Here is a 24,757-nt window from a genome sequence, read left to right as displayed (position 1 = left end):
GTCATATTGTGATTGTAATTTTTCTCGTTATTAATGTCCTGACTATGCATTGTGATCAGTTTAATGCCACTTTGGTGAATAAAAGTACCAATTTCTTTCCATAAGAGCAAAATCTATACATTATTCCAAACTTTTGGCCGCCAGTGTAGTTTGTGATGAAAAAACATAATAATAATAATGTTTGTCAAGCACTTACGATTTTATTTTACCAATGTAAATGTACTGTTCACTAGTTTAGAGAACGCACACATGCACCCACACGCAAGCGTGTGCAAACTCAAACACACACATACCGTCAAAAGCGCTTGTGTACTGAAAAACCACCACTAGACAGCGTGTTCTGTAATATCAATGCTGTAGTAAGAAAGGTATTATTTCTAATTATATATATATATATTACATACAATTTAAATACAGTGCATTCAGAAAGTATTCAGACCCTTTTTTTTCACATTTTGTTATGTTGCAGCCTTATGCTAAAATGCTTTAAAACAAATTATGACAAAGCAAAATCCAGATTTTTGATAACTTATTAAAAAGAAAAAACAGAAATATCATATTGACATAAGTATTCAGACCCTTAACTCAGCACTTAGTGGAAGCACCTTTGGCAGCTATTTCCTCAAGTCTTTTTGGGTATGATGCGACAAGCTTTGCACACCTGGATTTGAGGGTTTTCTGCCATTCTTCTCTGCAAATCCTCAAGCTCTGTCAGGTTGGATGGGGACTGTTGGTGGACAGTCATTTTCAGGTGAGATATTCGATTGGGTTCAACTCCGGGCTCTGGCTGAGCCACTCAAGGACATTCACAGAGTTGTCCCTAAGCCACTCTTGTGTTGTCTTGGCTGTGTGCTTAGGGTCATTGTCCTGTTGGAAGGTGACTCTTCAGCCCAGTCTGAGGTCACGAGTGCTCTGGGCCAGGTTTTCATTAAGGATATCTCCATATTTTGCTGCATTCAGTTTTCCTTCAAACCTGACCAGTCCCCCAGTGCCTGCTGCTGAAAAAAAAAAAAAAAAAAAAAACACAGCATGATGTTACCACCACCATGCTTCACCATTGGGATGGTATTGTGCATACTTTTCCTTCATACATGTCACTTGAAATTGAGGCCAAACAGTTCAATCTTTGACCAGAGATCTTGTTTCTCACAGTCTGAGAGTCCTTTTGGTGCTTTTTTGCAAGTTCCAAGTGGGCTTAAATGTGTCTTGCACTGAGGAGAGGATTCTGTCTGGCTACTCTGCCATAAAGCCCAGATCGGTGGAGTGTTGCAGTGATGGTTGTCCTTCTGCAAGTTTCTCCAATCTCCAGGAGCTCAACCAGAGTCACCACCAGGTTCTTGATCACCTCTCTTACCAAGGCCCTTCTCCCCCGACTGCTCAGTTTGGCCAGATGGCCAGCTCTAGGAAGAGTCCTGGTTGTTCCAAACTTCTTCCATTTAAGAATTATGGAGGCCACTATGCTCTTGGGAACCTTCAATGTAAGTTTATGTTGTTGCCTTCCCCAGATCTGTGCCTTGACACAATCCTGTCTCTGAGCTCTGCAGGCAGTTCTGTCAACCTCATTGCTTGGTTTTTGCTCTGATATGCATTTCAGCTGTGAGACCTTATATAGACAGGTGTGTGCCTTTCCAAATCATGTCCAATCAATTGAATTTGCCACAGGTGGACACCAATCTAAGTATAGAAACATCTCCTCTTAAGAGATTATGGGAGAAAAATTTAAACATGGTATTGGTAGAGGGAATGTGGACTAGGATTCTAAAAAACATCAAATCTACATCTAGAGAGGCAAGAGTGCATCTGATGCAATTTAAGGTTTTACATCGAGTCAATTGGACCCCCTATAGATTATATAGGCTTGGTCTTAAAGACACACCCACCTGTTGGCGATGCCAATCAGAAGACATAACCCATGATTTTTTGGGGATGTGTTAAGATCCAAGAATTTTGGTTGAGGGTTCAGAGCTTAATGTGTGATGAATTGGACACTCAGTTTTCATTTTGCCCCAGACTCTGTATCTTAGTCAATGGGGCGGTCATTAATATTGGGGATAGTCATTTAAAAAGTTGGGTCCTAGCCAGAGTTATGATCGGCAGACAAATTATCCTCAGGGGTGGAAGTCGGCTGACTTCGAGTATTTGGTCATGCCTTTTGGCCTTTTGTGCTGGAGAATGTTCAGTCTAGTGTCCTCCAGTGGGGGCATTGTTCCAATGTGGCCTGCCACCTAGAGATGAGTCACACTCTTACTCTCATAAGGCAGTGGTTCTGGTGGCCTTTCATTGCATGCAACACCTGTCAGTTTGTCTTGTCCTGTTCTGTCTGTGCCAGTTCCAGAATTTTATGGTCATTTCACAGTAGGGCTCCTCCAACTGCTGTCGGTCCCTTCGAGGCCCTGGTCCCACATTGTCATGGATTTCGTTACTAGTCTCCCACCCTCCCATGGAAATACTTTTGTTTTGACAGTGGTGGAATGGTTCTCAAAGGCGGCCCATTTTATTCCTCTCCCAATATGACCTTCTCAGAGAGAGAGAGAGACAGCGGTTGCTGTTGTAGATCACATCTTCCATATCCATGGCCTCCTAGTGCACATGGTTTCCAACAGGGGACCCTAATTTGTGTCTAAATTTTGGAAGGAATTCTGCCGACAACTGGGGGCTACCGTAAGTCTGAATTCTGGGTTCCATCCCCAGACTAACGGAAAGGCTGAGCAGACCAACCAGGTCTTGGAGAGGCTGTTGCGTTGTCTGGCTTCTCAAAATCCTCCTGCAGAATCCCACATCTTTCGTGTGCACATACAGTTGAAGTCAGAAGTTTATATACACTTAGGCTGAAGTCATTAAAACTCATTTTCTAACCACTCCACAGATTTCATATTAGCAAACTATAGTTTTGGCAAGTCGTTTAGGACATGTACTTTGTGCATGACACAAGTAATTTTTCCAACAATTGTTTACAGACAGATTGTTACACTTTTAATTGACTATATCACAATTCCAGTGGGTCAGAAGTCAATGAATGTCAAGCCTTTAGGCAATTAGCCAATTAGCTTCTGATAGGCTAATTGGAGTCAACTGGAGGTGTACCTGTGGATGTATTTTAAGGCCTACCTTCAAACTCAGTGCCTCTTTGCTTGACATCATGGGAAAAATCAAAAGAAATCAGCCAAGACCTCAGAAAATTTATTTGGACCTCCACAAATCTGGCTCATCCTTGGGAGCAATTTCCAAATGCCTTAAGGTACCACTTTCATCTGTACAAACAACAGTACGCAAGTATAAACACCATGGGACCACACAGCCATCATACCGCTCAGGAAGGAGACACATTCTGTCTCCTAGAGATGAATGTAGTTTGGTGCGAAAAGTGCAAATCAATCCCAGAACAACAGCAAAGGACCTTGTGAAGATGCTGGAGGAAACAGGAAGACAAGTATCTATATCCATAGTAAAACAAGTCCTATATCGACATAACCTGAAAGGCTGCGCAGCAAGGAAGAAGCCAATGCTCCAAGCTGTCATAAAAAAGCCAGACTACAGTTTGTAAGTGCACATGGGGACAAAGATCTTACTTTTTTGGAGAAATTTACTCTGGTCTGATGAAACAAAAATTGAACTTTTTGGCCATAATGACCATCGTTATGGAAGAAAAATGGTGAGGCTTGCAAGCCTTAGAACACCACCCCAGCCGTGAAGCATTGGGGTGGCAGCATCATGTTGTGGGGGTGCTTTGCTGCAGGAGGGACTAGTGCACTTCACAAAATAGACGGTATCATGAGGAAGGAAAATTATGTGGATATATTGAAGCAACATCTCAAGACATCAGCCATGAATTTAAAGCTCGGTCTGAAATGGGTCTTCCAAATGGACAATGACCCCAAGCATACCTCCAAAGTTGTGGCAAAATGGCTTAAGGACAACAAATTCAAAGAATTGGAGCGGCCATCACAAAGCCCTGACCTCAATCTGATAGAATATTTGTGGGCAGAACTGAAAAAGCAAGAAGGCCTACAAACTTGACTCAGTACCACCAGTTCTGTCTTGAGGAATAGGCCAACATTCCAGCAACTTATTGTGAGAAGCTTGTGGAAGGCTACCCAAAACGTCTGACCCAAGTTAAACTATTTAAAGGCAATGCTACCAAATACTAACAAAGTGTATGTAAACTTCTTACCTACTGGGAATGTGATGAAAGAAATAAAAGCTGAAATAAATCATTTATTATGTTATTCTGACATTTCACATTCTTAAAATTAAGTAGAGATCCTAACTGACCTAAAACAGGCAATGTTTTCTACGATGAAATTTCAGGACTTACTGAAGTTTAAACGGAGTTTAAATGTATTTGGCTAAGGTGTATGTAAACTTCTGACTTCAACTGTAACTTGTTGCCGGTGTCATCCAAGAGCTTTTCAAACTTCCATTGTAGTTTAGGTTATCAATCACCAGTTTCCTTCCTAGGAATTTGTCCCTTCCACCCACGCATTCATCCAGAGGTGCTGTGCCATTGGCTGCTTCTCAGTAAAGCCTGTATCATACACAGCAAAATCCCCGGTATTAAATTAACACTCCTTGGTGTCCCCTCAAGTCCACTCTACAGCAGTGTTAAAAACTAACACTGAGTAGTGTTGAATCTACTCTGTGTGTGTTGAATTGGCCAAACATTTAATGAGATAAAGTAGGTACACTCTCTGAGTGATGACTGATGATTAGTGATGACACCTGGTGTTAACAAGCAGAGTCTATTGAAGGAAAGAGAGAGGAACAACAAGAACAGGAAAACAAGAGAACGAACCAGCAAACACCACAACAATTGAATCTGTCTTACAGCAACACAATCTTAAAGATGCAAATCAGCTGCAAATAAAATATGTTAATAGACAACAATCTCTTAATATGTTTTGTGAGGATGCTTAAGAAATGTGGGTTATTTTGTTTGTCATTTGTGTACAAAAGTTATTGAGGCAACGCCTGAACATAATGTGACAACAGCCAAGCTGACACGCTTCAAAAAAACAAAAAACAAAAGATGACTCCTTGTTTTATAGCATCCTGTTTTGTTGTGCAAAACTTCACATGGACAAGATACACTCAGATTTGTAAGTGGAGCTGGAAAGCAACAGAAGAGCAAGAGAGCAGGGACGGATTAAGATGTTGGGATTCTCTGGGCACGGATGTGAAACGATTCAACGAGTCAACGTTATCGACAAAGGCGATAATAAAAAATTGTCAACAAAATTTTGTTGTCGAATAGTTCTTTGATGTCATTTAATGTAACGAGATCATATGAAACTCTAATGATGGCGTGCGATAGGAGCACTGCAGCTCGTGCCTGACTGAGCATAGGAAGAACACACAGCTCACAGTCCATACGCACTGTAAACTTTCTTAACATCTTCAGGTGATGTAGATCGCAAATTATGAGGGAATTATACAAAAATACCAAAAAAGTAAAACAGAAGCACTCTCGTTGTGGGATAAGCAGAGCTGGAGCGTCGAACGTCTTTAAAGGAAACACCCCGGCGTTAAATCTTTATTGTAGTTATATTTCATGCGTTATAGCTTCAAAAAATAAAGAACCTGGTCATGTGGGGCTTGGGTAGCTCAGCGAGTAAAGACTCTGACAACCACACCTGGAGTTGTGAGTTCGAATCCAGGGCATGCTGAGTGACTCCAGCCAGGTCTCCTAAGCAACCAAATTGGCCCGGTTGCTAGGGAGGGTAGACTCACATGGGGTAACCTCCTCGTGGTTGCTATAATGTGGTTCTTGCTCACGGTGGGGTGCGTGGTGAGTTGTACGTGGATGCCACGGGGAATAGAGTGAAGCCTCCACACACGCAACTTCTCCGCAGTAATGCACTCAACAAGCCATGTGATAAGATGCACGGATTGACGGTCTCAGACATGGAGGCAACTGAGATTCATCCTCCGCCACCCGGATTGAGGTCACTACACCACCATGAGGACTTACAGCGAATTGGGCATACCAAATTGAAAAAAAAAAAAAAAAAGAACCAGGTCATGTAAATAACTACAAACTCTGAAACTGGCATTTATCTGTGCGGTCAGCGCCTCTTCTATGAGTTGCATGAAGTGTCCTGTTCAATGGGGAGTGACTGAAACTGCACCCAACTGAGGCACACTCTGGCGCAGGGACTCTTGTCCCTCGAGCATGTGCGCTTGCTGCAACTAGATTATAATATGATGGCTTGTGGCTTTTTGCATCATAATACAGTATATTACAGCTTTCCAGCCTCTCCAGATTGTTCTATAATAAGACAATACATTAAACACAAGCAACATATCAACAACACCTCAAACATTTAAGTAGTATGCTTTTCAATGGAAGCAAGAAAAACTGACCTTTTGAACAAAAAGTATTAACAGTTAATGTGACAATTTTGCTTATTTGATCAGTAAAAATTATATATATATATATATATATATATATATATATATATATATATATATAGTCATTTTATTTTATTTTTTTCAAGTTTCTTTTAGACAAATTTATTAGATGGAAGACTGTATAAAAGAAAATAATTCATACAAAAGTTGTTGCATTTTACAGCATCAACAACAATAGTTTTCTAAACAAATACTTTGACTTCCCTTTTGTTTGTTGAAAAAATACAAATGTCCTTCTACCCCTTACATAAAATAACAGTAACCGAACATTGTAATTGTTCTTTTCAGAGAATGCCCACTTTGTTTTTTTTTTATTTTTCTTTCTTTTTTCTAAATTTCATCACATTTCAAAGGCAAATAAAGACGAACTTTGCTCACTTTGACAACACTGGACAATGTTTTTTTCTATGAGTCTGTAGAGTGCTTGATTGGCTGAAACTCTTCCCACATGAAGTGCAGTTGTATGGCTTCTCTCCAGTATGCACTCTCTCGTGTGCTTTCATGTCTCCAGAATTAGTGAAACCCTTCCCACATGAAGTGCAGTGGTATGGCTTCTCTCCAGTGTGCACTCTCTCATGTGCTTCCAGGGCTCCTGACTGACTGAAACTCTTTCCACAATATGAACACTTGTAAGGTTTTTCTCCAGTGTGGATTCTTTTGTGACGTTCCAAGTTATAAGCTTTGTAAAAGGCCTTCCCACATTCAAAGCACACATGATCTCTCACACCGGTGTGTTTTTTCTGGTGCTCTTTAAAATTGTGCACATAGGAAAAACTTTTTCCACAAAGTGAACACAAGTAAGGTTTCTCATTTGCATGAATTCTCAAGTGTGTTCTTAAGAGTGAAGCTGAAGAAAATGTTTTGCAGCACTGATCACAGCTATATGACTTTTCTCCAGAGTGCAAGGACAGATGATTTTTGAGACTACATGCCCATTTGAAACTCTTCCCACACTGATGGCATTTGAAAGGCTTCTCGTCAGTGTGAATTCTCATGTGCTTAGTAACACTTTCTTTATGTGTAAAACTCATCCCACACTGATGACATCTGAAAGGCTTCTCTCCAGTGTGAATTCTCATGTGCTTAGGAACACTTTCTTTATGTGTAAAACTCATTCCACACCGATGGCATTTGAAAGGCTTCTCTCCAGTGTGAATTCTCATGTGATTAATAAGACCTGATTTACGTGTAAAAGTATTCCTACATTTATCACAGCTGAAAGGCTTCTCACCAGTGTGAATTATTATGTGCTTAGTTAAATTTTCTTTACGTTTGAAACTCTTCCCACACTGATGGCAGGTGAAAGAATTTTTGGCTCTTGTTCTTTTAATTCTTTTTTGTGAGAAATAATTTTCAGCCTGTGAGCCACTAAAAGTGTTTTGTTCCGTTTTGAAACTATAAAGTGTCTGATCTGGATGGTGTTTCTCTTCCACTTCATTCAGTTCTTGACTTTCCTCTTTAACGTCCATCAGATCTAAAATGAAAAGATAAAAAGGACAAATATTAAAATTAAGAACATAAAACTCACCCCAAACTTTATAGCAGAAATCTACAAGTGTCAAGAATTATTTTAATGTGATGTTTTTATATGTGATCTGAGCTGCAAGGTTTCAGTAATTCAATGTTACGTGCATTTTGTTTTATTTTTTAAAACCATTTTCTATACTGTTTTTCTAGATTGATTACACGGTTATTTATACAGCTCCTATGAGCTGTAGTCTTGAGGGCTGCAAATGTATCATTACTTTTTATAGTAAACATTTTACATAATTATAATAGTTTTTAAAAAATATTAATTGTTTGTTTTATAGTAGGCCTAATTTTCCCAATTTCATCATCTTCAACTGATGTTTGACTCTACTGATAGTCTTTGTGACGCTCTACACTACAGCTCAGTAGGTGGCAGTACTGCACCATAAGCTGGATTTCCAAACTCCAATAAACATCACATGAAGAAGAAATACTTACTTGCCTGTGACACCGCTATAGATCATGAAAAAAAAAAGATAAATAGTACATAAATAATGTACCATAATGGTGTTGATGTTGGAGTTGTTGTGTTCAGTCGATAGCTGTTGTACTGCATTGTCAGTGCTGTCTTATTAGGTACAGAACGATATTAAATTAGCTGCTAGCTAGCAGCTACCGAGCCTCATTGCCAGTTTCTATGACAGCAGGGCTGCCTTCTAATATTTAACAGGCTGATTTCATGACTGTGGTTCAGTTAACTAGTTGTTTGTAAAACTTTGCCGAACTGTTTGCGTTTTTTAGCAACACATACCTGATCCGATCATCTAGATGTAGAACATAGGCTAAACATAGAAAATGATTCAAAAGTTTATCATCAATATCTAAAAAAAAATATCTATAAATATCGCTATTGTTTTATCACCCAGCATTTAACTGTCAACTAATAAACACCACAGGGGTTCCACATCACACAGACACACGTTCAAAAACAAGAGAGATATATCCAATCTTAATTCCAAACCTGCTCCAGTGAGAAGTCAAAGATTTGTTCACTCTCTTTAGCATTTTGCGGTGAAGCGACGGAGATCTCTTATAAGCATTTGCGTGAAGGCATCTCATTGAAGGATAAACTATGATTTTTCTGTTATCACTGTTATCGTTGAGTAGGGCTGAACTACTGCTACCAAATTGTGTGAAATGCTCATCAACAGACAATGAAGATTCAAGAATGGACACCAACCTCTTTGTTCCTCAGTCTCTTCATCTTTCATGGCATTTGAACTGCATGGTTCTGGATAACTCATGTCCTCACTCTCTTCTTTAACAAACATAATTTTACAATGATTTATCACGCAGATCTCAGTTGTAAAACCTGGAGCTATCCCTGTTCGTTTTGAAACGCATCTTCATTTAGGACAATGAGAATATTGGCAGCATTTATCCACATTTTTCCTATATCCCGCGATGCTTAGAGAGAAATATATGCGTTACTTCCGTTGTCAAGTAAACACAGATGTTGTTACGGTGTACGTCCATTCATTCTTTCATTGTGGTGTTGGGATTTTGAGGAGAGCGTGTATGATTTCATTTGGACATACATCAATCACTATATCGGTGTGTTACTAAACATTAACAAACTGCAAAAAAGCCATGAAGACAAAGAAAGCGTGAACAAAACCGGCGCGCTGCTTCTCCCAGGTGCAGTGGAGATTTAATCTAAGCACAAACTAATCTAAGCAAAATTACTGGTTGTTTTAGTGGAGTACCTGTGTAAGTTCAGCTTCAGATGTGTGTGCTTGTCATCTTGTCACCCTGTATGTTCCAATCAGACAGACCCACTGAGGAAGAGCTGTGAAGTTCTCATCCTTGGGTATGTAATCGCTTTTTCAAGTTTTCCAATCGGATGGTTATTTCTTTTTAAATCCTTTTAAATTAAACATTTGTTCAGCAGGTGATTGACTGGTGAGAGGTGGTGCTTCACTGCCGCCTGGGATGCAGCAGGATGGCATCTTAAACCTCAGATGCGATGTGGTTTTTGACTACCTCTGTATGTATTTTTTGTGATCCAATCACAAAAAACTTTGCACCCCGTTTACAACTATATTTAGCACTGACCATTTGCGATCGGATCATCCGAAATGCGTCTTATTACCAGCTGTAAACAGTCAAAAATGACTGCAGCCAGAGCTAGGAAATGCTGTAGAACAAATTCTGGCAGGAGTCCCACCCACATTCGTTTCCCCAGTAAGACCCCCAGGAAAAATGTGGATAAACATGAATCCCAACTTGCATGCTCCTACTCATTTCTTATTTACTGCACTGTTTAACCTTTAATGTACGTGTATGCAGTTAGCCTGTATTATTCAGTGTCGGATGCTGGATATTCTTACTTGATCTGGTTTTCAATCATGCATCGAGCATCCTGCACAGTTCACTCCAAGAGCACAATGTATTGAAGGAAGTGAAAAAGAACCCAAACATAACAGCAAAAGATCAGTAGAAATCTCTTGAACTTGATAATATCTCTGTTCATGTGTCAACTATAAGAAAAACACTGAACAAAAATGGTGTTCATGGGAGGACACCGTGGAGGAAGCAACTGCTCTCCAAATAAAACATTTCTGCACGTCTTAAGTTTGCGAAAGACCACCTTGATGCTCCACAAAGCTTCTGGAATAATGTACTATGGACAGATGGAACTTTTTGGCAGAAACACACAACACTATATTCGGGGGAAAAATGGCACTGTACATCAACACCAAAACCTCATCCCAACTGTGAAGCATGGTGGAGGAAGCATCATGGTTTTGATGCTGAGTTGAATGATACCACATGTTCATATGTCGGCCATATTGGGCATCGGCCACACCCCAGTTGGCCTCGTTTAGCCCAAGGGTAACTGGCGGGCCAAAGGCCAAAGCCTGAGGCGGCGCACGTGACAGTGGGAACGCAACTGGCCCTGGCATGCACTAGCACACCCTCATTTGGCCCAATAGTGGTAACGCGGCTATTGATGTGCCTCTAATTACTATTCTTTTATCTATAATCTGCAAGTGAATAATCCTCCTATCTTTCTGCCATAGTAACACTCGTATCATACATATAAACGTATCACTCAATACCCATCTTTGCAGTGGCAATAAATGTATTTTTTCATCTTTTAACAAATAAGTATAAAAAATTTTTACATGATCTTACGTGGCCTATTTTCACAAATACCATCATAAAACACTATAAAAAAGGTAAGCCAAGGTTAGCACACTAGCATTAGTGTTATGAAGGCAGGATGTAAATATAAAAACTTTAAGGTAATATATTGTGTAGATGGTATCCATCAAAACAGAAATGGTGCTTGTGTTTTATCTGATAACATCAGAATGAAGATAAACATTCAATGACTTGTTAGTAGTGTATACATGTATGCTTTGTGTGACCAAAAAACTTCTGAAGAAGGGAGAAAACTGATTATCTAGAAATCGTTTTATTTCTTACTAAAAAAAGGGTCAGTACATTTTTATAATCTTATAGTGATTAAAACTTCTCTTAATTATTCTTTGCCAGCGGTCACTGCTATGTCTCTTATAAATGTCATTGTCAAACAAGACCTGTATTCTAAATACTTTTATTGCATCCTTGGATTAAGATTTTTATTTTTTTACAGAAACCTGGTTAAAAAATGGCAGAGGGGTAGGTACTGCAGTGGTTTTAATTTGCACTGAGCGAAGTGTGTGTTTTTTCTTCCTTTGAAGTTTTTCCGTTTAAAATATCAGGAAAAGAGCCTATAATTTGTTGTGTGATATATCGTCCTCCAAATTATAATTTTAGAGATAAATTCTTGGAACTGCTTTCTAATTTAGTTTTGAAATATAAGATGATTATTGTTGGGGATTAAAATTTTCATAATGATTATCATGTGGTAAACACATTTTTATACATTACCAGGGCTCCAGACTAAAAAAATTACTTGGGAGCCATTGGCTCCTAAACTGAAACATTAGATGGCTGTTCAGAAACAAGATAGAAAACCAAAGAAAAGGAAGTCAGCTGATAACCGATTCATCGAAGGTTTAATAAACAGTATATATTGTTGAGAAGATAAATTTGCATTCCCTTTTGACTCATAAACATTCACACCCCTTTCATAATTTATACAAATGTAAGAGATTTTTTTTTATTTAGTACTGCTCTTCAGAATCTACATTACAGATATTTACAGAAAGTTTAGAATGCGTACAGTAGTGTGTTGTCTTCTTGAGATTCAATGAATGTTTGCACCTTGTGTAATAGTTGTGTACAAGTCCCTCAATTGTCCTAAGTGTCAAAGGCTTGATATATATATATATATATATATATATATATATATATATATATATATATATATATATATATATATATATATATATACACATACACATACACATACATACATACATACATACATACAGTTGTGCTCAAAAGTTTGCATACCCTGGCAGAAATTGTAAAATTTTGGCATTGATTTTGAAAATATGACTGATCATGGTCTTTTATTTAAGGATAGTGATCATATGAAGCCATTTATTATCACATAGTTGTTTAGCTCCTTTTAAAATCATAATGATAACAGAAATCACCCAAAAGGCCCTGATCAAAAGTTGACATACCCTTGAATGTTTGGCCTTGTTACAGACACACAAGGTGACACACACAGGTTTAAATGGCAATTAAAGTTAATTTCCCACACCTGTGGCTTTTTAAATTGCAATTAATGCCTGTGTATAAACTGTCAATGAGTTTGTTAGCTCTCACGTGGAAAAGGACAAGGAGGTGGCAGGGCGGATGGCAACAACTGGACTGTGAATGGACAGGAGATGGCTGAAGGAAGTGACGGATTTGACAGTGGATCAAGAAGAATGGATGTAGGTAGCAGGAAAAATGAAGACTGGAATATGGTAGGAGTAAAGAATAACAGAAAACGCAGACGCCATAGGCAGGTAAAGGCAATTTCAAATAGTGAAGAAACTGATATTGATCACAGCATGGGAGGAAATGAAGCAGAAATAGGGAAGAATACAAAGTAATACTTAAACAGGCACAAGAAGGGTTGTCGTTTGGTGAGTGGAACCCGATACAACTTACCAAGTCAATAAATAAAATGATAGGATAAATCAAAAGTGCCAGAATTATGCGAAATGGAGCAATGTTGATTGAGTGCAAGGATAGTACACAACAAGGTAAGGCTATTAAAATAAATACAAAATAAATAAAATTGAGGGGGAAAAAGTGCTAGCTACAGTGGTTGAGAACAGGAAATTTGTTCAAGGAGTAATTTCTGGGGTACCCAAAGCTGTAACAATTGAACAAATAAAAGATAATGTTGTTGGAGCTAACGTGATTGAGGCAAAACGTCTAAAAACAACAATAAATGGAGAGAAATGTGACAGTCTAGCAGTAATGATTAAAATCAATAATGAAAACTACCTATGAGAGTATACATAGGCTATATGAGCTATGAAGTCAGGCCCTACGTTCCCCCGCCATTGAGATGTTTTAAGTGTCAAAAATACGGACATGTGGCGGCAATATGAAGAGGGAAACAAAGATGTGGAAGGTGTGCAGGTGAACACGAGTATGGAAAGTGTGAAGATGGAGCCAAGTTAAAAAGTTGTAACTGTGGAGGAGAGCATAGCTCAGCATATCGGGGATGTGAAGCCAGTAAGAGAGCTGCAGAAGTACAGAAAGTGAAAGTCTCACAAGGGATTTCGTATGCTGGAACAGTGAGAAGAGTACCTGTTCAGAACGTTCAGACAGAGAAACCAAAGGAAAAAGTTACGGAACGTAGGAAAACAAAATCATGTGATGGGTGTGTCAAGATAAAAGAGGATACATTGATTGTATGCAAAAGCGATTTTGTCCTATTCATGGTAGATGTGATCAACTGTACAGCGCAAACAGATAAGAAAACTGAGAAGATCAAGATAATAGTGAAATCAGCAGATAAATATCTAGGAATCAAAGGCCTAGGAAGTGATTCAGTTGAGAAAATGTTAAGTGGGGGAGCTACAAGTTCTCAAACATGGGATGGCAATACCGTAATACATTAAATATACTGCAATGGAACGCAAGAAGTCTCGTTGCTAATGGTCAGGAGTTTAAACATTTCATATCTAATTTACAAGATAAACCTCATGTTATATGTGTTCAAGAAACATGGTTGAAGCGAGAATGGGATTTTGTCATATTTGGATATAATAACGTAAGAAATGATAGGAAGGATGGAAAAGGTGGAGGTGTGGCAATATTTTTGCAGAATGAAATTGAATATAATATAGTTAATATAGGGAAAGAGCAAGAATCAATATCAGTAAGGGGCAGGGCAAGAGGACATAATTATTAATTATTATAACCCATGTAAAAGGCTTAATCGTGATATACTGAGTATATATACTATTGGTGGACAAATACATGGTAAAATAATATGCTGTGGAGATTTTAATTCACATAGTACACTGTGGGGAAGTAGGTATACTGATGTAAATGGTTCAAATATAGAAGAGTTTATAGATGAGAAAAGATTAGTGTGTATAAATACACTATATTGCCAAAAGTATTCGCTCATCTGCCTTTAGACGCATATGAACTTAAGTGACATCCCATTCTTAATCCATAGGGTTTAATATGACGTCGGCCCACCCTTTGCAGCTGTAACAGCTTCAAATCTTCTGGGAAGGCTTTCCACAAGGTTTAGGAGTGTGTTTATGAGAATTTTTGACCATTCTTCCAGAAGCGCATTTGTGAGGTCAGACACTGATGTTGGACAAGAAGGCCTGGCTCGCAGTCTTCGCTCTAATTCATCCCAAAGGTGCTCTATCGGGTTGAGGTCAGGACTCTGTGCAGGCCAGTCAAGTTCTTCCACACCAAACTCGCTCATCCATGTCTTTATGGACCTTGCTTTGTGCACTGGTGCGCAGTCATGTTGGAACAGGAAGGGGCCATCCCCAAACTGTTCCCACAAAGTAGGGAGCATGGAATTGTCCAAAATCTCTTGGTATGCTGAAGCATTCAGAGTTCCTTTCACTGGAACTAAGGGGCCAAGCCCAGCTCCTGAAAAACAACCCCACACCATAATCCCCCTCCACCAAACTTCACAGTTGGCACAATGCAGTCAGACAAGTACCGTTCTCCTGGCAACCGCCAAACCCAGACTTGTCCATCAGATTGCCAGATGGAGAAGCGTGATTCGTCACTCCAGAGAATGAGTCTCCACTGCTCTAGAGTCCAGTGGCGGCGTGCTTTACACCACTGCATCCGACGCTTTGCATTGCACTTGGTGATGTATGGCTTGGATGCAGCTGCTCGGCCATGGAAACCCATTCCATGACGCTCTCTACGCACTGTTCTTGAGCTAATCTGAAGGCCACATGAACTTTGGAGGTCTGTAGCGACTGACTCTGCAGAAAGTTGGCGACCTCTGCGCACTATGCGCCTCAGCATCCGCTGACCCCGCTCTGTCATTTTACGTGGCCTACCACTTCATGGCTGAGTTGCTGTCATTCCCAATCGCTTCCACTTTGTTATAATACCACTGACATATTTAGAATATTTAGTAGCGAGGAAATTTCATGACTGGACTTGTTGCACAGGTGGCATCCTATCACAGTACCACGCTGAAATTCATTGAGCTCCTGAGAGCGGCCCATTCTTTCACAAATGTTTGTAGAATCAGTCTGCATGCCTAGGTGCTTCATTTTATACACCTTTGGCCATGGAAGTGATTGGAACACCTGAATTCAATTATTTGGATGGGTGAGTGAATATTTTTGGCAATATAGTGTATAATAGTACTCAAAATAAAGATAGTACAATTGACTTGACTCTGACGTCAAGTGAGATAGCAGGTATTACAAAATGGGATGTGCTTAATAAAACTTTAATTGTTAGTGATCATTATCCAATTATGATTAGAGTTGGAATAGAAGTATATCAGGATGAGTCAACAAAAACATCCAAATGGAATTTTAATAAAGCTGACTGGGACAAATTTCAAATAAATAAAAGTAGATGTGAAGAACTTTTTAGGAAGCATCCAACAAATGTGGATCTGTTTAATGAAAAAAACTGGTCTCCACAATTATACAGACAGCAGAGGAAACAATTCCAAAAAGTAAAGAGGGTAAGGGGAAAAAGAGTGTTCCCTGGTGGGATGGAAACTGTAGGAAAGCTGTCAAAAATAGAAATAAAGCATTTAGACAATTAAAGAAACATCATTCATTAGACACATTAATACAATTTAAAAGAGCACAAGCAATAGTTAGGAAAAATATAAGAACAGCAAAATGTGAAAAATAGAGGAATTCTTGCAATAGTATAGGAAGAGAGACTCAATTATCAGATGTTTGGGGAATGATCAGAAGATTGAGTGGCATAAAAAGAAAGCATAATATACCGGTATTATGTCAAAATAGTAAAAAGGCAATTAGTAATATAGATAAGGCAGAGATGATAGCGCAAGTGCTAGTGAAGATTCAAAGCTCTGAAAATTTATCAGACAAAGCTAAACAAGAAAGGAACAATATACTTGAAAAAAATCCACATGTAGCAATCAAAATAATTATTATAGGGGATAACACAGATTTACCTTTTAATATGTTTGAATTAAAGAAGCCTTTTTAAATGCACGGCAAACATCTCCAGGAAAATATAATATCTGCTATACAATGTTAGCTCATATGGAAGATAGCTCACTGGCTGAATTATTTAACAGAGTATGGGAAACAGGCAAAATCCCATCAGCATGGACACAATCAGTTATTGTACCAATTCTAAAACCTGGGAAAGATTCGTCAGAACCATCAAACTATAGGCCAGTAGCCTTAACTTCTCAGTTAGGGAAAACAATGGAAAGGACGGTAAATGAGAGACTTGCATATGTTCTAGAAACTAAAGGTTTACTCTCACCATATCAAAGTGGATTCCGCAAAGGAAGAAATACTATGGATTCTATATTATATCTAGAATCAGAGATTAGGAAAGCCCAGACAAATAAAGAAAGGGTAGTAGCTGTGTTTTTTGACTTCGAAAAGGCATATGATATGCTTTGGAAAGAAGGACTCCTTATTAAACTAAATAAATTAGGTATAAGGGGTAGACTATACAATTGGGTGTTAGACTTCCTGTTTGGTAGAACAATAGAAATTAAGGTAGGGAAGGAGTATTCTAGTTTGCACTTTGTAGAAAATGGAAATGCTACATAGCGTATGTATTCCGCTGATATTTAATATAGTGATAAATTATATTTTTGAACAAGTTGAACATGGTATAGGGAAATCGCTATATGCAGATGATGGGGCCCTTTGGATTAGGGGCAGAAATCTAGAATACATGCAAAAGAAAATGCAGACAGCAGTTAAGGCGGTAGAACAATGGTCATATAAATGGGGTTTCAAATTTTCTACAATCAAATCCCAGATAATTTGCTTCTCTAAGCAACATAAACAAATTTCATTGAAATTATATGGTAAAGAATTTGAGCAAGTTAGTGTGATTAGATTTCTTGGAGTTTTATTTGATGAAAAGCTTACATGGAGACAACACATAGATAAAATGAAAACAAAATGCAAGAAAATCCAAAATATCTTGCGTTGCTTATCAGGAGATTGGGGAGCAACTAGGCCTTCATTGCGAAGTATATACTGGGCCTTTATGAGATCAACTTTTGATTACGGTTGTATAGCTTATATGTCAGCAGCAGAAACTAATCTTAAAAAACTAGATACAGAACAAGCTCAAGCCCTAAGAATATGTAGCAGGGCTTTTAAAACATTTTAAAACAGTTGCGGCAATACAGGTTGAAATGAGAAAGATGCCTTTGTGTATTAGAAGAATTAAACTTATGCTCTCATATTGGGTTAACCTGCAAGGGCATAATGAATCACACCCCGCAAAGACTATTGTACAGGAGTGTTGGGAACATAGTAAATCAAATTTCAGGAGTTTCGGATGGATTGTGAAAGCGAAAGCAAGAAAAATAGGTTTGCATAGTATACAATATTGTCCTACTGTCCCATATTTAGATATCCCTCCTTGGATGTTTATAATGCCATTTATTGATTTACAACTACATGAGGAAATAAAAGATAAATTGAAACAAATACCTGTCTGGTTTATTGTCCAAAGATACTTAGAAAAGAATTTTACCAATAAAATGATGATATTCACAGATGGTTCAAAGAACCCTGAAAATGGACACACAGGTGCTGCAGTGTACATCCCACAATGTGGAAAATCTTTCAAGAAAATAACAACAGATCATCTTTCAGTTTAGACAGCAGAACTGGTAGCCATTATATTAGGATTACAGTGGGTAGAAGAAAATAATCAAAAAAAATGTTTTAGTTGCATCTGATAGTTTGTCTGCACTCATAAGTATAAAATCAGGGAAATCATGCAGACTTGATATGCTAAATGAAATATATCAAACAATAAACAGATTACATAATAAAGGTTTGAATGTATGGTTTGTTTGGGTTCCTGCACATGTTGGTGTGAAAGGAAATGAAGAAGTGGATATGTTAGCTAAACAATCTCTTAAGTTATCACTGGACACACAGGGCTCAACAAGACACTTCATTTAATAGGTAGACATACAAAACTTCACTTTAAAAAAAATCCTTGGAGCAGCACTGAGGAAAATATATACACAGTTAATTACATTTCTGAAAGAAACAGGCCTGATGGAGTGAGTATAAAATGATATTGTTAATTATTATTATTTTTTTAGTTTTATTTTTTCCCCTCCCACTTCCACACATCCTGCCAAATCTTCTGATCCACACTCCTGTCCAGTAGGTGGCGGTAAAGCACCTATAAGCTGGTTTGCCAACCACCAATAAAAACCTAAAAAGAAGAATCATCATCTCTCACGTGGATAAACTGAGCAGGCTAGATACTGAGCCATGGGGAGCAGAAAAGAACTGTCAAAAGACCTGCGTAACAAGGTAATGGAACTTTATAAAGATGGAAAAGGATATAAAAAGATATCAGTCAGTACTGTTCAATCACTTATTGGGGGTCTCTTGATACCAAGCCAAGGTCAGGTAGACCAAGAAAGATTTCAGCCACAACTGCCAGGAGAATTGTTCGGGATACAAAGAAAAACCCACAGGTAACCTCAGGAGTAATACAGGCTGCTCTGGAAAAAGACAGTGTGGTTGTTTCAAGGAGCACAATACGACGATACTCAAAAATGAGCTGTATGGTCGAGTTGCCAGAAAGAAGCCTTTACTGCGCCAATGCCACAAAAAAGCCCGGTTACAATATGCCCGACAACACCTTGACACGCCTCACAGCTTCTGACACACTGTAATTTGGAGTGACGAGACCAAAATTTGAGCTTTATGGTCACAACCATAAGCGCTATGTTTGGAGAGGGGTCAACAAGACCTATAGTGAAAAGAATACCATCCCCACTGTGAAGCATGGTGGTGGCTCACTGATGTTTTGGGGTGTGTGAGCTCTAAAGGCACGGGGAATCTTGTGAAAATTGATGGCAAGATGAATGCAGCATGTTATCAGAAAATACTGGCAGACAATTTGCATTCTTCTGCACGAAAGCTGCGCATGGGACGCTCTTGGACTTTCCAGCATGACAATGACCCTAAGCACAAGGCCAAGTTGACCCTCCAGTGGATACAGCAGAAAAAGGTGAAGGTTCTGGAGTGGCCATCACAGTCTCCTGACCTTAATATCATCAAGCCACTCTGGGGAGATCTCAAACGTGCGGTTCATGCAAGATGACCAAAGACTTTGCATGACCTGGAGGCATTTTGCCAAGACGAATGGGCAGCTATACCACCTGCAAGAATTTAGGGCCTAATAGACAACTATTACAAAAGACTGCATGCTGTCATTGATGCTAAAGGGGACAATACACAGTATTAAGAACTAAGGGTATGCAGACTTTTGAACAGGGGTCATTTCATTTTTTTCTTTGTTGCCATGTTTTGTTTTATGATTGTGCCATTCTGTTATAACCTACAGTTGAATATGAATCCCATAAGAAATAAAAGAAATGTGTTTTGCCTGCTCACACATTTTCTTTAAAAATGGTACATATATTACCAATTCTCCAAGGGTATGTAAACTTTTGAGCACAACTGTATAAATATATATTATTTTTTTTTCCTAAATTATTGTTTTAAAATATTGCCTTAGTCTTTCTTTATGGTTACCAGATGGCCCAGACACAGAGACTACAAGAGTGCAAATTGAATGAAATCCCAGATGCAGTTTATTGTGCTAATCCAATCCCAATCAATAATTGCCAGAAGAAAAAAAAAAAAAAGTGGTACACAATACAGGACTTTTAATTATAAAGAAGCCCGAAATACACTTGGGACTCTTATTTTGAAATGTCTGCACTCCCAGTTGTGAGCTCACTGATGGCTGATTTGCTGAGAAAGTGAATCTGATTCAAATTGTTAACCTGAGCTCCTGAGTTCAAACCCTTCTTTTCAGTTGATTCATGAAAAAGATCCGGTTCAAAAGAGTCATTTGTTTACGACTCTCTTGCGCTGTGTTTGTTGTAGCATGCAGTGCAGCGAGCTCGTCAGAAACAGAACGGGTGAAAAGCAGCATGAGACATGCTCTAAAAATATATTCAATTACTCACAAGATGATATCTGATGAAACAGCATAAGATCACACACACAACCCGACTGTCACCAGTGCCGACTAGATTATTTTTGGTCACATTTGCGACCATTTTAGTTGCATTCTGGAGCCTTGCATTACACTATCTTTTAATTTAAAGCAGCATGTAACAGGTCCAGTGCATAATCGTGGTCATACATTAGATCTTGTGTTAGTTTAGAGTAATCTAAAAATAGAGGACACTTGTGTCAGATCATAAAAGCATTCATTTTGACATAGTATTTACTACAGATAAAATACAAGTTGCTCCTATATTTCAGAGCAAGATCTTTATAAAATTGTACATAAGTTGAAACCATCTAGTTGCAATACAGATGTTGTTCCTTTAAGACTTTTCAAGGAATTCCATACTTCGGTTGCAAATAACTATAGACCAGTCTCAAAATTACCTTTCATCTCTAAAATAATAGAGAAAGCTGTAGCTAAGCAACAATTGGAGGTAGTGAAGGTTAACAATATTGCTGAAAAATTTCAGTCAGGTTTTAGAGAAAACCACAGTACAGAAACTGCCCTTCTTAGAGTGACCAATTAGGGGACTTATTGATGGCGGTCTTGGTGGAAGTGTTGCTTGATTTAACTGCAGTGATTGATACGGTTGATAATTCAGTTTTAATTGATAAATTAAAGAGATGGGTGGGAATATTTGGGGTGGTTTGTTTCCTACTTGTCGAATAGGAAATTTATAGTGTCTGTTAGAGATGAGATGTCCTCCTCTTTAAAAATGAATATGCAGTGTTCCCCAAAGATCCCTGTTAGGGCTATTATTGTTTTCACTATACTATATGTTAAAGCTTGGTTCTGTGACTCGAAAATACAATATTAACGTTCGTTGCTATGAAGATGACCTGCAATTGTATTTGTTGTATTTTGTGAAGTATTTTGTGCCAAATCTCAAAAAGCTGCTATAAAAATAAAGATCTTTTACTGATCTCATGCAGATTCCATTCATATAATGAGGCAGAAAGCATGATTTTTATTGAATATGCAGCATGAGCAAATGACAGGTACAGATACTGAACTATTTAAGTATTCAGACAACAAATACCAGCGATCACTAGGAAAATAGACAAAACATATATTTTCTTAATCGTCTATTTTTTTCACAACATCTATCCTCAGTCTAAATATTATTACACTTTACACAGTGATTAAAAGGATAAAAGTAAAGCAAAGCAGAGCTCGTATAGCTAGAACAATCCAGGAGCAAATAGTGTCATCTTCTGCCTTTGGACGTCCCCACAAGTACAACATATAACGTACGTCTGATCAGCACCAAAATCAACACGTAACAAATGTAAGAAATGCACATGGCTGTAACATTTTCCATGTTGTTGTACCTGTGTTGTTGTGTGCTCTCACTGTAGCTGACTTCAACCCGCTACTATGAAAAGGTCAACCAAAAAGCATCTGTCACTTTCTCAGCTGACCTCCTTTGTTCACAGATTCGTATAATGTCATCTATACTTGGACAGAGAGATTAAGGCTTTAGCTCGACAACTCAAAAACCTGTGGTAGATTCTTACTGCCCATGTACGGTAAATGTACTCAAACTACAATGGTACGGCCTCTCACTAGTATGCATTGTCTGATGTTTTTTCAGGCTTCCTGAACTAGTGAAACTCTTCCCACATGAAGTGCAGTGGTATGGCTTCTCTCCAGTGTGCACTCTCTCATGTGCTTTCAGGGCTCCTGACTGACTGAAACTCTTTCCACAATGTGAACACTTGTAAGGTTTTTCTCTAGTATGGATTCTTTTGTGACGTTCCAAGTCGAAAGCTCTGTGAAAAGCCTTCCCACACTCCGAGCACACATGATCTCTCACACCAGTATGTATGTTCTGGTGCTCTTTTAAAGTGTGCAGCTGTGAAAAACTCTTTCCACAAACTGAACACAAGTAGGGCTTCTCTTCTGCATGACTTTTCAGGTGAGTTCTCAAGATTGATGTTGAAGAAAATGTTTTGCCACACTGATCACAGCTATATAACTTTTCTCCAGAGTGCAAGGACAGATGAGTTTTGAGATTACATGCCTGTCTGAAACTCTTCCCACACTGATGGCATGTGAAAGGCTTCTCTCCAGTGTGAATTCTCATGTGCTTATGAAGACTTGCTTTACGTGTAAAAGTATTCCCACACTGATGGCAGGTGAAAGGCTTCTCACCAGTGTGACTTCTTATGTGCCTAGTAAGATTTTCTTTGCGTTTGAAACTCTTCATACAATGATGGCAGGTGAAAGGCTTCTCTCCAGTGTGATTACTCATGTGACGCTTAAGATCTGCTTTATGTCCAAAACTCTTTCCACACTGATGACAGGTGAAAGAATGTTTTACTCTTGTTCTTTTAGTTCTTTTTTGTGATAAATGATTTTCAGTCTGTGAGTCACTAAAAGACTTATGTTTTGTTTTGAAACAATAAAGTGTCTGATATGGATGGTGTTTCTCTTCCACTTCATTCAGTTCTGGACTTTCCTCTTTCACTTGCATCAGATCTAAAATGAAAACACAAAATGGTATTTTATTTCAAAGGACAAATATTACAATTAAGGATATAAAATTCACCCCAATTTTTATAGCAGGAATGTACAAGTGTCCACAAGAAACTACAGTTCAAGTCAGAAGTTTACATACACTTATGCTGAAGTCATTGAAACGTAAGTTTACATACACTAAGGTTAACTGTGCCTTTAAGCAGCTTGGAAAGTTCCAGAAAATGATGTCAAGCTTTCAGACAATTAGCTTCTGACAGGAGGTGTACTGAATTGGAGGTGTACCTGTGGATGTATTTTAAGGCCTACCTTCAAACTCAGTGCCTCTTTGCTTGACATCATGGGAAAATCAAAAGAAATCAGTCAAGACCTCATAAAAAAAAAAAAACTGTGGACCTCCAAAAGTCTGGTTCATCCCTGGGAGCAATTTCCAAATGCCTGAAGGTACCACGTTCATCTGTACAAACAATAGTATGCAAGTATAAACACCATGGGACCACGCAGCCATCATACTGCTCAGGAATGAGACACATTCTGTCTCCTAGAGATGAATGTAGTTTGGTTGAAAAGTGCAAATCAATCCCAGAACAACAGCAAAGGACCTTGTGAAGATGCTGGAGGAAACAGGTAGACAAGTACACTACCGGGCAAAAGTTTTGAAACACCTGACTGAAATGTTTCTCATGATCTTAAAAATCTTTTGATCTGAAGGCGTATGCTTAAATGTTTGAAATTAGTTTTGTAGACAAAAATATAACTGTGCCACCATATTCATTTATTTCATTATAAAACTAAAATTTATAAAAAATAAATAAATAAAAAAAAGTTTTTGAAATGGATGACTTGGACCAAATAATAAAGAAAAGCAGCCAATAAGTGTCCAACATAGATGGGAACTCCTTCAATACTGTTTAAAAAGCATCCCAGGGTGATACCTCAAGAAGTTGGTTGAGAAAATGTCAAGAGTACATGTCTGCAAATTCTAGGCAAAGGGCGACTACTTTGAAGATGCTCAAATATAACACAGTTTTGATTTATTTTGGATTTTGTTTAGTCACAACATAATTCCCATAGTTCCATTTGTTATTTCATAGTTTTGATGACTTTACAATTATTCTAAAATGTGAAAAAAAAAAAAAAAAAATGATAATAAAGAATAAGTGTTTCAAAACTTTTGACCGGTAGTGTACCTATATCCACAGTAAAATGAGTCCTATATCGACATAACCTGAAAGGCTGCTCAGCAAGGAAGAAGCCATTGCTCCAAAACCGCCATAAAAAAGCCAGACTACAGTTTGCACATGGGGACAAGTTTCTTACTTTTTGGAGAAGTTTCCTCTGGTTTAATGAAACAAAAATGTAACTCTTTGGCCATAATGACCATCGTTATGTTTGGAGGAAAAAGGGTGAGGCTTGCAAGCCGAAGAACACCATCCCAACTGTGAAGCATGGGGGTGGCAGCATCATGTTGTGGGGGTGCCTTGCTGCAGGAGGGACTTTACAAAACAGATGGCATCATGATGAAGGAAAATTATGTGGTTATATTGAAGCAACATCTCAAGACATCAGCCATGATGTTAAAACTCGGTCGCAAATGGGTCTTCCATGGACAATGACCCCAAGTATAACTCAAGTTGTGGCAAAATGGCTTAAGGACAACAAAGTCAAGGTACTGGAGTGGCAATCACAAAGCCCTGACCTCAAT

At 38.4% G+C, this 24,757-nt stretch overlaps 1 protein-coding gene across 3 annotated transcripts in view; it reads right to left on the bottom strand.

Annotated features, from left to right (window-relative positions):
• Positions 1-4,340: 4,340 nt before the first annotated feature.
• LOC127442900 (gastrula zinc finger protein XlCGF8.2DB-like) overlaps positions 4,341-24,757 on the bottom strand; it is a 37,175-nt gene continuing 16,758 nt past the window's right edge. The window contains exons 3-5 of one of the 3 annotated variants that reach the window (XM_051701265.1): positions 9,119-9,185; positions 6,787-7,882; positions 4,341-4,525 (exon numbers count right to left, since the gene is read on the bottom strand). In XM_051701265.1, coding sequence (XP_051557225.1) covers positions 4,516-4,525; positions 6,787-7,882; positions 9,119-9,185 — 1,173 coding nt within the window. In that variant the 3' untranslated portion in view covers positions 4,341-4,515. Of the gene's footprint in view, positions 4,526-6,786; positions 7,883-9,118; positions 9,186-21,516; positions 23,056-24,757 lie in introns of those variants that run through there. The other 2 variants (XM_051701266.1, XM_051701267.1) reach the window with 2 other exon arrangements.

The sequence above is a fragment of the Myxocyprinus asiaticus genome, chromosome 6, assembly GCF_019703515.2.
Source record: "Myxocyprinus asiaticus isolate MX2 ecotype Aquarium Trade chromosome 6, UBuf_Myxa_2, whole genome shotgun sequence".
In the NCBI taxonomy this organism is placed as follows: Eukaryota; Metazoa; Chordata; class Actinopteri; order Cypriniformes; family Catostomidae; genus Myxocyprinus; species Myxocyprinus asiaticus.
Note: the sequence above shows the minus strand (reverse complement) of the source record. Positions and strands in the feature narration are given on the sequence as shown.